We start from the raw sequence: 14,782 nt of genomic DNA, 5'->3' as shown, positions 1-14,782 counted from the left end.
TCTATCCCTGCCCCGCTCCAAAAGACCCTCCCTTACCCTCGGAGTCCCGTGCGCCCAAACAAATCCCAGAATGCTGCTGTTCACCCTCCTAAAAAAGGCCCTCGGAATGAAAATGGGGACGCACTGAAACAAAAACAAAAACCTTGGGAGCACCGTCATTTTAACGGACTGTACTCTACCCGCCAACGACAACGGCAGCATGTTCCACCGTTTAAATTCCTCCTCCATCTGCTCCACCAACCTAGTAAAATTGAGCTTGTGCAGAGACCCCCAGCTCCTAGCCACCTGAACCCCCAGGTACCTAAAACTCCTCACTGCCCTCTTTAGCGGGAGCCTACCAATCCCCTCCTCCTGATCTCCCGGGTGTACGACAAACAGCTCACTCTTGCCCAGGTTCAATTTATATCCCGAGAAACTCCCGAACTCAGCAAGAATCTCCATCACCTCCGGCATTCCCCCCACCGGGTCTGCTACATACAGCAGCAAGTCGTCCGCATACAGCGACACTCGGTGCTCCTCCCCACCTCGCACCAAACCCCTCCACCTCCCCGACTCCCTGAGAGCCATGGCAAGAGGCTCAATTGCCAACGTAAAAAGCAAGGGGGACAGGGGGCACCCCTGCCTCGTCCCACAGTGGAGCCTGAAGTACTCGGACCTCCTCCCATTTGTCGCTACACTCGCCATCGGGGCCTCGTACAGCAACCTCACCCATTTAATAAACCCCACCCCAAACCCGAACCTCTCCAACACCTCCCACAAGTACCCCCACTCAACCCTGTCAAAGGCCTTCTCCACATCCAATGCCACCACAATCTCCGCCTCTCCTTCTGCTGCCGGTATCATTATCACATTTAGCAGCCTTCGCACGTTAGTGTTCAGCTGCCTCCCCTTCACAAAACCCGTCTGATCTTCATGTATCACCCCCGGTACCCAGTCCTCTATTCTAGTGTCCAAGATCTTCGCCAGCAACTTGGCGTCCACATTCAGCAGTGAAATTGGCCTGTATGATCCGCACTGCAAGGGGTCCTTATCATGCTTCAGGATCAGGGAAATCAGCGCCCGAGACATCGTCGGGGGCAAAACACCCCCCTCCCATGCCTCGTTGAAGGTCCTAACCAACAGGGGGCCCAACAGGTCCGCGTATTTCTTATAAAATTCAACCGGGAACCCATCCGGTCCCGGCGCCTTCCCCGACTGCAGGTGGCCAATCCCACTGACCAGCTCCTCCAACTCGATCGGCGCCCCCAGTCCCTCCACCTGCTCCTCCTGCACCCTTGGAAATCGGAGCATGTCCAAAAAACTCTCCATTCCCCCTCCCACCGCCGGCGGCTCCGACCGGTACAGTTCCCTGTAGAAGTCCCTAAAGACCTCATTGACCTCTGCCCCCTGCCGTACCACATTCCCATCTCTATCCTTCACTCCACCAATCTCCCTAGCCGCGTCCCGCTTACGAAGCTGGTGCTCCAGCATCCTGCTCGCCTTCTCTCCATACTCATAGACTGCTCCCTGCGCCTTCCTCCACTGTGTCTCCGCCTTTCTGGTGGTCAATAAATCAAACTTGGCCTGCAAGCTATGCCGCTCCCCCAGCAATCCCTCCTCCGGGGCCTCCGCATACCTCCTATCCACACTCAACAGCTCCCCCACCAGTCTCTCCCTCTCCGTCCTCTCCCCCCCTCTCCCTATGGGCTCGGATGGAGATCAGCTCCCCCCCTAATCACTGCCTTCAGAGCCTCCCACACCATCCCCACCTGGACCTCCCCAGTATCATTGACCTCGAGGTACCTCTCGATACATCCCCGAACCCTCCTACACACCTCCTCATCAGCCAACAACCCCACGTCCAGACGCCAAAGCGGGCGCTGGTCCCGCACCTTCCCCATCTCCAGATCCACCCAATGCGGAGCATGGTCCGAAATCGCAATAGCCGAATACTCGGCCTCCTCCACCCTCGGGACCAGCCCCCTACTCAAAACAAAGAAATCAATGCGGGAATACACCCTGTGCACATGGGAGAAAAAAAAAGTACTCCCGAGCCCTCGGCCTCCCGAACCTTCAGGGATCCACTCCTCCCATCTGGTCCAGAAAGCCTTTGACAAGGTGCCACACAAAAGGTTGCTGCATAAGATAAAGATGCATGGCATTAAGGGTAAAGTAGTAGCATGGATAGAGGATTGGTTAATTAATAGAAAGCAAAGAGTTGGGATAAATGGGTGTTTCTCTGGTTGGCAATCAGCAGCTAGTGGTGTCCCTCAGGGATCCGTGTTGGGCCCACAATTGTTCACAATTTACATTGATGATTTGGAGTTGGGGACCAAGGGCAGTGTGTCCAAGTTTGCAGATGACACTAAGATGAGTGGTAAAGCGAAAAGTGCAGAGGATACTGGAAGTCTGCAGAGGGATTTGGATAAGTTAAGTGAATGGGCTCGGGTCTGGCAGATGGAATACAATGTTGACAAATGTGAGGTTATCCATTTTGGTAGGAATAACAGCAAACGGGATTATTATTTAAACGATAAAATATTAAAGCATGCCGCTGTTCAGAGAGACTTGGGTGTGCTAGTGCATGAGTCACAGAAGGTTGGTTTACAAGTGCAACAGGTGATTAAGAAGGCAAATGGAATTTTGTCCTTCATTGCTAGAGGGATGGAGTTTAAGACTAGGAGGTTATGTTGCAATTGTATAAAATATCAGTGCGGCCACACCTGGAGTATTGTGTTCAGTTTGGTCTCCTTACTTGAGAAAGGAAGTACTGGCGCTGGAGGGTGTGCAGAGGAGATTCACTATGTTAATCCCAGAGCTGAAGGGTTTGGATTATGAGGCGAGGTTGAGTAGACTGGGACTGTACTCGTTGGAATTTGGAAGGATGTGGGGGGATCTTATAGAAACATTTAAAATTATGAAGGGAATAGATAGGATAGATGCGGGCAGGTTGTTTCCACTGGCGGGTGACAGCAGAACTAGGGGGCATAGCCTCAAAATAAGGGGAAGTAGATGTAGGACTGAGTTTAGGAGGAACTTCTTCACCCAAAGGGTTGTGAATCTATGGAATTCCTTGCCCAGTGAAGCAGTTGAGGCTCCTTCATTACATGTTTTTAAGGTAAAGATAGATAGTTTTTTGAAGAATAAAGGGATTAAGGGTTATGGTGTTCGGGCCGGAAAGTGGAGCTGAGTCCACAAAAGATCAGCCATGATCTAATTGAATGGCGGAGCAGGCTCGAGGGGCCAGATGGCCTACTCCTGCTCCTAGTTCTTATGTTCTTATGTTCTTATTAACCCCTTCAACACCTTGGCCCCCGCCGACCTCCTGCCTGTCCTTGAACTAGAACGATCCAGTGGGTGATCCAGCACCGTATTGAAGTCCCCCCCCCCCCATGATCAAGCCCCCCACCTCCAGGCCAGGAATGCGGCCCAACATACGCCTCATGAAACCAGTATCATCCCAATTTGGGGCGTACACATTAACCAACACCACCCTCTCCCCCTGCAGCTTACCGCTCACCATCACATATCTGCCGCCACTATCAGCCACAACCTCAGACGCCTCAAACGCCACCCTCTTCCCCACCAGGATCGCCACCCCCCGGTTCTTCCCGTCGAGCCCTGAGTGGAAAACCTGCCCCACCCACCCCTTCCTCAGATGGACCTGGTCCGCCACCTTCAGTTGGGTCTCCTGGAGCATGGCCACGTCCGCCTTCAGCCCCTTCAGATGCGAAAACACCCGGGCCCGCTTAACCGGCCCATTCAACCCCCTCACGTTCCACGTAATCAGCTGGATCGGGGGCACCCCACCCCCCTCCCCCGTCGACTAGCCATAGCCCATCAACTGCTCGCCCCTGGCCATCACCCATCCGGCCCGTTTCCCACGGCGATAGAACCTCACCCCGACCCCCCCCGACCCGCACCAGCTCCTCCCTGGCCAATCCAGCAGCAACCCGGTATCCCCCCCCCCAGGCTAGGACCCCTCCTAGCCGCGACTCTCCCTCCACTGTACTCCCGTGAGCCAGCTGACTTCTGCTGACCCCGGCAGCTCCCGCTCTAACTCCGACCCCTCCCGATATGAGGTACCCCCTCCTCCCCTGCATCAGCTCCTGGGCACCGCTTCAGCGCGGGAAACCCGGTCTAATAACCACGCCCCTCGCCACCCCCTCGTCCCGCAGCGCGGGAAACCAGAGAAAAGCCCGCGCTTTCACACTGCCCCATCCCACCAACGCAGCTCGCAAACCGCAGTCCCAACCCAACCACCAACCCCGTACAAACAAAGATACAGATCAACCACAAACCCCAGTACCCCCCTTAGAACACAAAACCATAACCCACATCGTCCGAAAGCAAGAGAAAAAACAGAAACAAACAGAATAACCCGCAACAGCATAAACAATGATACATAAATAGAAAAACTCCCAGAGCCCCCAATCTCTAGTTTGAGTCCAGCTTTTCAGCCTGCACAAAGGCCCACGCTTCCTCCGGGGACTCAAAGTAGTGATGCCGGTCCTTGTAGGTGGCGCGCAGGCGGCAACATGCCGAACTTCACCTGCTTTCCATGGAGCACCGCCTTCATCCGGTTAAACCCGGCTCTCCGCTTGGCCACCTCTGCACTTTAGTCCTGGTAGATACGCACTACCGAATTCTCCCACTTACTGCTCCTCACCTTCTTGGCCCATCGGAGAACACACTCCCGGTCACTGAACTGATGGAACCGCACCAGCACCACCCGCGGGGGTTCATTCACCTTAGGCCGCCTGGCCAGTACTCTGTGGGCCCCCTCCAGCTCCAGGGGCAGATGGAAGGATCCCTGCCCCCACCAGCGAGTTCAACATCACGGCCACATAGGCCGGCAGGTCCGACCCCTCCAGCCCCTCCTCGAGGCCCAGGATCCGCAGGTTCTTCCTCCGTGACCGAAGCTCCATCTCCTCGAACCGATCTTGCCACTTTTTATGAAGCGCCTCGTGTATCTCCACCTTCCCCACGAGGGCCGAAACCTCCTCCTCGCGCTCAGAGGTCTGCTGCTGCAACTCAAGTATTGCTGCACCCTGGGTTGTCTGGGTCTCCAGCAGCTTACTCGTCGTCACCTTCAGGGATTCCAACAACTCCCCTTTCAGCTCTGTGAAATAGCGCAGAAGGGCCGCCTGCTGCTCCTCCGCCCACTGCCTCCACTCCTCAGGGGCTCCACCGGCCGCCATTTTGTCCACCTTCCCCCGCTTTTCCAGGGGAGCTGCTGCCGTTTTTCTCCTTGCCCCACTCCGAGTCTGCACCATAAATCCCGGGGGGTTTTGCTCCAGACCCCTTTATCCACCGGGAATCATCGAATCAGCGCCGTTTGGGGCCCTTAAAAGAGCCCACAAGTCCTTTTAAAGCGGGAGCTGCCGAACGTGCGGCTTAGCTCCGCATAGCCGCCGCCGGAAGTCGTGGAAACTTTTACTGTCTGTTTTTATATTCTGAGCAAGTTTACTCTCATAATCTATCTTACTCTTCTTTATAGCTTTTTTAGTAGCTTTCTGTTGCCCCCTAAAGATTTCTCAGTCCTCTAGTCTCCCAACAATCTTTGCCACTTTGTATGCTTTTTCCTTCAATTTGATACTCTCCCTTATTTCCTTAGATATCCACGGTTGATTTTCCCTCTTTCTACCGTCCTTCCTTTTTGTCGGTATAAACCTTTGCTGAGCACTGTGAAAATTCACTTGGAAGGTTCTCCACTGTTCCTCAACTGTTCCACCATAAAGTCTTAGCTCCCAGTCTACCTTAGCTAGTTCTTCTCTCATCCCAATGTAATCTCCTTTGTTTAAACACAAAACACTAGTATTTGATTTTACTTTCTCACCCTCCATCTGTATTTTAAATTGCACCATATTGTGATCGCTCCTTCCGAGAGGATCCCTAACTATGACATCATGAATCAATCCTGTCTCATTACACAGGACAAGATCTAGGACCGCTTGTTCCCTCATAGGTTCCATTACATACTGTTCTAGGAAACTATCACAGATACATTCTATAAACTCCTCCTCAAGGTTGCCTTGACCGACCTGGTTAAACCAATCGACATGTAGATTAAAATCCCCCATGATAACTGCTGTACCATTTCTGCATGCATCAGTTATTTCTTTGTTTATTGCCTGCCCCACCATAATGTTACTATTTGGTGGCCTATAGACTACTCCTATCAGTGACTTTTTCGCCTTACTATTCGTGATTTCCACCCAAATGGATTCAACCTTATCCTCCATAGCACCGATGTCATCCCTTACTATTGCCCGGATGTCATCCTTAAATAACAGAGCTACACCACCTCACTTACCACCCACTCTGTCCTTCCGAATAGTTTGATACCCTCGGATATTTAACTCCCAGTCGTGACCATCCTTTAACCATATTTCAGTAATGGCCACTAAATCATAGTCATTTACGATGATTTGCGCCATCAACTCATTTACTTTATTCCGAATACTACGAGCATTCAGGTAAAGTATACTTATGTTGGTGTTTTTACCTCTGTTTTGAATCTTAACATCTTGATCATTAACCTCTCCTAAGTTATATTTCCTCTTAACGTTTCTCCTAATTTTGCTTGTTGTTGAACCCATATCTTCATGTAACAACCTGCCGCGTCGCTTACCATTAATGTTTTTACTTCCAGTTTTATTCCTTTTAATATTACTGGGTCTATTCACTGAGCTCCCCTCAGTCACTGTACCTTGTACTGTCACCCTTTTTGATTTTTGACTATGGTTTCTCTGCCTTACACTTTCCCCCTTACTGCCTTTTGCTTCTGTCCCTGCTTTACTACCTTCCAACTTCCTGCATCGGTTCCCATCCCCCTGCCACATTAGTTTAAACCTTCCCCAACAGCTCTAGCAAACACCCCCCCCCCCCCCAGGACATCGGTTCCAGTCCTGCCCAGGTGCAGACCGTCCGGTTTGTACTGGTCCCACCTCCCCCAGAACCGTTTCCAGTGCCCCAGGAATTTGAATCCCTCCCTCTTGCATCATCTCTCGAGCACTGGTCGCAATCCTGAGATTACTACCTTTGAGGTACTTTTTAGTTTAACTCCTAACTCCCTGAACTCCGCTTGTAGGACCTCATCCCGTTTTTTACGTATATCTTTGGTGCCTATGTGCACCACAACAGCTGGCTGTTCACCCTCCCCCCCCCCCCCCCCAGAATGTCCCCCCCCCCCCAGAATGTCCTGCAGCCGCTCCGAGACATCCTTGACCCTTGCACCAGGGAGTCAACATACCATCCTGGAGTCTCGATTGCGTCCGTAGAACCGCCTGTCTATTCCCCTTACAATTGAGTCCCCTATCACTATAGCCCTGCCATTTTTCTTCCTGCCCTGCTGCACAGCAGAGCCAGCCACGGTGCCATGAACCTGGCTGCTGCTGCCTTCCCCTGGTGAGCCATCTCCCCCAACAGTATCCAAAGCGGTATATCTGTTTTGCAGGGAGATGACCGCAGGGGATACCTGCACTGCCTTCCTACTCTTGCTCTGTCTTTTGGTCACCCATTTTCTGTCTCCGTCAGTAACTTTCACCTGCAGTGTGACCAACGTGCTAAACGTGCTATCTACGACCTCCTCAGCATTGCGGATGCTCCAAAGTGAGTCCATCCGCAGCTCCAGAGCCGTCAAGCGGTCTAACAGGGCAGCACGGTAGCATGGTGGTTAGCATAAATGCTTCACAGCTCCAGGGTCCCAGGTTCGATTCCCGGCTGGGTCACTGTCTGTGCGGAGTCTGCACGTCCTCCCCGTGTGTGCGTGAGTTTCCTCCGGGTGCTCCGGTTTCCTCCCACAGTCCAAAGATGTGCGGGTTAGGTGGATTGGCCATGATAAATTGCCCGTAGTGTCCTAAAAGGTAAGGTTAAGGGGGGGGGGGGGTTGTTGGGTTACGGGTATAGGGTGGATATGTGGGTTTGAGTAGGGTGATCATTGCTCGGCACAACATCGAGGGCCGAAGGGCCTGTTCTGTGCTGTACTGTTCTATGTTCTATGTAACAGGAGCTGCAACTGAACACACTTCTTGCACGTGAAGGAGCCAGGGCAGTGGACATGTCCCTGAGCTCCCACATCGCACACGAGGTGCATGACACGGTCTGGGATCTCCTGCCATGTCTTAAACCTTAGGTAAACAACTAAAGAAAAATAAATAAATTAGACAATGAAAAGAAACTCTACTTCCCAGTCACTTACCAGGGTTAAAAAGCACCTCCCCCCCCACCCAGCTTCAAATTCCCAAACTCACTCTTGGTTGTGCCTCACTCTGGCTGTGTGTTCTCTGGCTCACTGGGAGAACTCACCCAGGGTCTCAGATGCTCTCTGCTTCTCTCCCACTTACCTTTCCTGATTACCTCACTGCACCAAATTACCAAGTTCCAACTTCCCACTCTGGATGTGCCTCACTCCGGCTGTGTCTTCTCGACTTGCGCATGGGCTGAGGGAGCTACCGTTTAGGCTGGTTGGGGAAAGTTTTAGGTATTTAGGGATAGAAGTGGTGCGTGACTGGGGTAAGATACATAAGTTGAACTTGTCTAGGCTGGTGGAGCAAATGAGGAGCGAGTTTTGGGGGTGGGATGCGCTCCCGCTGTCATTAGTGGGGAGAGTACAGATGGTGAAGTTTTGGACACGCCCAGAACATGTGGACATGGTTCGCTGGTCCTCCCCCACATCTAGCACACTTGTCCTCCAGCCCAAAGAATTTGCTCATCCAGGCCACAATCACGTGGGCCCGGTGAACCACCTTGAACTGAATCAGGCCGAGCCTGGCACATGTTGCGGTTGCATTTACCCTCCTCAGATCCTCCCGAGATTCCTGTTTATTTTTCAGTGTCTTCCTATTTTCATTCCGCGGTCCTTCTTGAAAAGAATCAATAAAATCATCCTGGGATTTGTTTGGGCGGGGAAGTCCCCGCGGGTAAAGAGGGGGCTGCTGGAACGGGACCGTAGCGAGGAGGGGGCTGGCATTGCCGAACCTCAGCAACTACTACTGGGCGGCTAACATAGCCATGATAAGAAAATGGATGGTGGGTACGGGGTCGGTTTGGGAGCGGGTGGAGGCTGCTTCGTGCAGGGGCACCAACTTGACAGCCCTGGTCACGGCTCCCCTGCCGTTCCCGCTGGCCGGGTACTCCACCAGCCCCATAGTGGTGGCGGCTTTGCGGATTTGGTGCCAATGGAGGAAGCATGCGGGGGGAGTGGGAGCGTCGGCCTGGTCCCCAATATGTGACAGCCACCGATTTGTCCCGGGGAAGATGGATGGCGGGTTTCGAGCGTGACGGAGGGCGGGGTTGGGAAGGATGGGTGACTTGTTCCTGGAAGGGAGCTTTGCGAACATGAGGGCGCTGGAGGAGAAGTTCGGGCTGGTGATGGGGAATGACTTTCGGTACTTGCAGGTGCGGCATTTCGTGCGTAGACAGGTCCCGTCCTTTCCACGCCCTCCACCAAGGGGGATCCAGGACAGGGTAGTTTCCCGGGGTGAGGTAGGAGAGGGGAGAGCCTCAGATATTTATAAGGAGCTTATGGGAGCGGAGGACACAGGGTCCGAGGAACTGAAACTCAAGTGGGAGGAGGAGCTTGGTGGGGAGTTGGAGGGAGGCGTATGGGCAGACGCTCTGAGGAGGGAAAATGCAACCGCAACATGTGCCAGGCTCGGCCTGATTCAGTTCAAGGTGGTTCACCGGGCCCACATGACGGTGGCCTGGATAAGCAAATTCTTTGGGCTGGAGGACAAGTGTGCTATATGTGGGGGAGGACCAGCGAACCATATCCACACGTTCTGGGCGTGTCCAAAACTCAGGGGATACTGGCAGGGATTTGCGGACGTCATATCCCGGGTGCTGAAAACAAGGGTGGCGATGAGTCCAGAGGTGGCGATTTTTGGGGTGTCGGAAGACCCGGGGGTCCAGGAGGGTTTAGAGGCCGACGTTGTGGCCTTTGCTTCCCTGATAGCCCGGCGACGAATACTGTTGGCCTGGAGGGACTCAAAGCCCCCAAGGACCGAAGTATGGCTGTCGGACATGGCAAGCTTTCTCGGCTTGGAAAAAAATCAAGTTCGCCTCCCGAGGATCACTATCGGGGTTCGCCCGGAGGTGGCAACCATTCATCGACTTCTTTGTGGGGAACTAATCGTCAGTGGGGGGTGGGGGGGGGGGGGGGGGGGGGGGTGTAGAATAGTGTAGAGTAGGGGGGAAGATTAGGCGGGTCTATCTGCGAGAGTGGTACTGTTATTTGCACTATGTTTTTTGTAATTGGTATCTGCACACTAATGTATATTGTTACTGTTTACAATGCCAAAAATACCTCAATTAAATTGTCTGTTAAAAAAAAAGAAATTGCTGAAGTTGGAGGGGAAAGGTCAGAATCTAAGTTGTTGAATATCTGCCACTTGAATTTTGAACACTGCCTGATCCTGTCTCCAGTTCTTACTGTGTGTTTTTCTCCGGATATTATTTTGTGTGTTTTAGTGTCTGGAGGTTGGAGTTCTTGGAGTCACTGGTCCCAGTGCAGTTCCCTGTGTAACTCAGGGGTACAGAACCGGAATCGAACCTGCAGTGACCCCCTCTCAGGCCATGGACAAAGTGAATGTGAGGGGCCGCACATTCAAACACGAGACTGTAACACACAGCCATGTGATGGTAAGAACAACTTGGATTTATTGATCAGGTTTTACTATTTCAGGACCTCCTGTGGCTCACAGTCAATGACACTGTAATCTCAGATTCAGCGAGAGGACACTCTGCCCCTCCTGGGGATTCCCTTTGAGCAGCTTCACTCTCGCTGCCCCTCCTGGGGGTTCCCTTTGACCAGCTTCACTCTCGCTGCCCCTCCTGGGGGTTCCCTTTGACCAGCTTCACTCTCGCTGCCCCTCCTGGGGGTTCCCTTTGAGCAGCTTCACTCTCGCTGCCCCTCCTGGGGATTCCCTTTGACCAGCTTCACTCTCGCTGCCCCTCCTGGGGGTTCCCTTTGAGTAGCTTCACTCTCGCTGCCCCTCCTGGGGGTTCCCTTTGAGCAGCTTCACTCTCGCTGCCCCTCCTGGGGGTTCACATTGACCAGCTTCACTCTCGCTGCCCCTCCTGGGGGTTCCCTTTGAGCAGCTTCACTCTCGCTGCCCCTCCTGGGGATTCCCTTTGAGCAGCTTCACTCTCGCTGCCCCTCCTGGGGGTTCCCTTTGAGCAGCTTCACTCTCGCTGCCCCTCCTGGGGGTTCCCTTTGAGCAGCTTCACTCTCGCTGCCCCTCCTGGGGGTTCCCTTTGACCAGCTTCACTCTCGCTGCCCCTCCTGGGGATTCCCTTTGAGTAGCTTCACTCTCGCTGCCCCTCCTGGGGATTCCCTTTGAGCAGCTTCACTCTCGCTGCCCCTCCTGGGGGTTCCCTTTGAGTAGCTTCACTCTCGCTGGACCCTCCTGGGGATTCCCTTTGAGCAGCTTCACTCTCGCTGCCCCTCCTGGGGGTTCCCTTTGACCAGCTTCACTCTCGCTGCCCCTCCTGGGGATTCCCTTTGAGTAGCTTCACTCTCGCTGCCCCTCCTGGGGATTCCCTTTGAGCAGCTTCACTCTCGCTGCCCCTCCTGGGGGTTCCCTTTGAGTAGCTTCACTCTCGCTGGACCCTCCTGGGGATTCCCTTTGAGCAGCTTCACTCTCGCTGCCCCTCCTGGGGGTTCCCTTTGACCAGCTTCACTCTCGCTGCCCCTCCTGGGGGTTCCCTTTGACCAGCTTCACTCTCGCTGCCCCTCCTGGGGGTTCCCTTTGAGTAGCTTCACTCTCGCTGCCCCTCCTGGGGATTCCCTTTGAGCAGCTTCACTCTCGCTGCCCCTCCTGGGGGTTCCCTTTGAGCAGCTTCACTCTCGCTGCCCCTCCTGGGGGTTCCCTTTGAGCAGCTTCACTCTCGCTGCCCCTCCTGGGGGTTCCCTTTGAGTAGCTTCACTCTCGCTGCCCCTCCTGGGGGTTCCCTTTGACCAGCTTCACTCTCGCTGCCCCTCCTGGGGATTCCCTTTGAGTAGCTTCACTCTCGCTGCCCCTCCTGGGGATTCCCTTTGAGCAGCTTCACTCTCGCTGCCCCTCCTGGGGGTTCACATTGACCAGCTTCACTCTCGCTGCCCCTCCTGGGGGTTCCCTTTGAGCAGCTTCACTCTCGCTGCCCCTCCTGGGGGTTCACATTCACCAGCTTCACTCTCGCTGCCCCTCCTCTCCCATTCTCCTGAAATTCTCCCACTTGAACTATTTCTCCAATTCCCCTCTGTAAGTTTCTATTGAAACTGTTTCCCCGTCCTTTATGCAGCACCTTCCAGAGCACAAGGGACTGAGTGAATAATTCTCCTCCTTTCCCACTCTGATTCTTTCACTGAGTCTCTGCAATCTGTGTCCCTCTGCTTCCTGGATCTGTCATTGAAAACACATTCTCCTTATTTACTGTGTTGTACCCGACCTGTATCCAATTAACCACAGAACACCCAGCAACAAATTATAATACTTTATTCATGAGTGAGGCCCGGGAGCAATTACCCTTCCAAAACTCTGGAGGAGCAGCCTCCCCTCGTTCAGCTCCCACAGTGTAACAAAACTCTTAACACAGCAACCAGTGACAGCAGGCTCTGTCAGTGCAGAGTGACGCAGCTCTCTGCTCCAACACAGCACCCATAGACAGAGCATTCTAATACAGCTCTCTGCTCTAACACAGCACCCATAGACAGAGCATTCTAATACAGCTCTCTGCTCTAACACAGCACCCATAGACCGAGCATTCTAATACAGCTCTCTGCTCCAACACAGCAACCAGTGACAGAGCATTCTAATACAGCTCTCTGCTCCAACACAGCACCCATAGACAGAGCATTCTAATACAGCTCTCTGCTCCAACACAGCAACCCATAGACCGAGCATTCTAACACAGCTCTCTGCTCTAACACAGCACCCATAGACAGAGCATTCTAATACAGCTCTCTGCTCCAACACAGCAACCAGTGACAGAGCATTCTAATACAGCTCTCCGCTCTAACACAACACCCATAGACAGAGCATTCTAATACAGCTCTCTGCTCCAACACAGCACCCATAGACAGAGCATTCTAATACAGCTCTCTGCTCTAACACAGCACCCATAGACCGAGCATTCTAATACAGCTCTCTGCTCCAACACAGCACCCATAGACCGAGCATTCTAATACAGCTCTCTGCTCCAACACAGCAACCAGTGACAGAGCATTCTAATACAGCTCTCTGCTCCAACACAGCACCCATAGACCGAGCATTCTAATACAGCTCTCTGCTCCAACACAGCAACCAGTGACAGAGCATTCTAGTACAGCTCTCTGCTCCAACACAGCACCCATAGACAGAGCATTCTAATACAGCTCTCTGCTCCAACACAGCACCCATAGACCGAGCATTCTAATACAGCTCTCTGCTCCAACACAGCACCCATAGACCGAGCATTCTAATACAGCTCTCTGCTCTAACACAGCACCCATAGACAGAGCATTCTAATACAGCTCTCTGCTCCAACACAGCAACCAGTGACAGAGCATTCTAATACAGCTCTCTGCTCCAACACAGCACCCATAGACAGAGCATTCTAATACACCTCTCTGCTCTAACACAGCACCCATAGACAGAGCATTCTAATACAGCTCTCTGCTCCAACACAGCAACCAGTGACAGAGCATTCTAATACAGCTCTCTGCTCCAACACAGCACCCATAGACAGAGCATTCTAATACAGCTCTCTGCTCCAACACAGCACCCATAGACAGAGCATTCTAATACACCTCTCTGCTCTAACACAGCACCCATAGACAGAGCATTCTAATACAGCTCTCTGCTCCAACACAGCAACCAGTGACAGAGCATTCTAGTACAGCTCTCTGCTCCAACACAGCACCCATAGACAGAGCATTCTAATACAGCTCTCCGCTCTAACACAGCACCCATAGACCGAGCATTCTAATACAGCTCTCTGCTCTAACACAGCACCCATAGACAGAGCATTCTAATACAGCTCTCTGCTCTAACACAGCACCCATAGACAGAGCATTCTAATACAGCTCTCTGCTCTAACACAGCAACCAGTGACAGAGCATTCTAATACAGCTCTCTGCTCTAACACAGCACCCATAGACAGAGCATTCTAATACAGCTCTCTGCTCTAACACAGCACCCATAGACAGAGCATTCTAATACAGCTCTCTGCTCCAACACAGCACCCATAGACCGAGCATTCTAATACAGCTCTCTGCTCTAACACAGCACCCATAGACAGAGCATTCTAATACAGCTCTCTGCTCTAACACAGTAACCACACATAGAGCATTCTAATACAGCTCTCTGCTCTAACACAGCACCCATAGTAAGAAGTCTTACAACACCAGGTTAAAGTGCAACAGGTTTGTTTCAAACGCGAGCTTTCGGAGCACGGCTCCTTCTTCAGGTGAATGGAAAGGCTTGTTCCAGAAATGTTTATATAGACACAGTCAGAGATGCCCCGGAATGCGAGCACCTGCAGGCAATCAAATCATCAAAGATGCAGAGAGAGAGGTAACTCCAGGTTAAAGAGGTGTGAATTGTCCCAAGCCAGTTCAGTCGGTAGGCCTCTGCAAGTCCAGGCTTGTTGGTGGGGGCCGAATGTAATGCGACATGAATCCCAGATCCCGGTTGAGTCCGCATTCATGCGTGCGGAACTTAGCTATAAGTTTTTGCTCAGCAATTTTGCGTTGTCGCGTCTCCTGAAGGCCTCCTTGTAGAATGCTGACCCGGAGATCAGAGGCTGAATGTCCTTGACTGCTGAAGTGTTCCCCAACTGG

General features: G+C 52.7%; 1 protein-coding gene across 1 annotated transcript in view; it reads left to right on the top strand.

Moving 5' to 3' along the window:
• Positions 1-14,782, top strand: part of scospondin (subcommissural organ spondin) — a 443,172-nt gene that overhangs the window by 32,898 nt on the left and 395,492 nt on the right. The window contains exon 10 of the mRNA XM_038810430.1: positions 10,453-10,623. Within this exon, the coding sequence (XP_038666358.1) occupies positions 10,453-10,623 (171 nt within the window). The remainder of the gene's footprint in view (positions 1-10,452; positions 10,624-14,782) is intronic.

Source organism: Scyliorhinus canicula, chromosome 10, assembly GCF_902713615.1.
Source record: "Scyliorhinus canicula chromosome 10, sScyCan1.1, whole genome shotgun sequence".
In the NCBI taxonomy this organism is placed as follows: Eukaryota; Metazoa; Chordata; class Chondrichthyes; order Carcharhiniformes; family Scyliorhinidae; genus Scyliorhinus; species Scyliorhinus canicula.
Note: the sequence above shows the minus strand (reverse complement) of the source record. Positions and strands in the feature narration are given on the sequence as shown.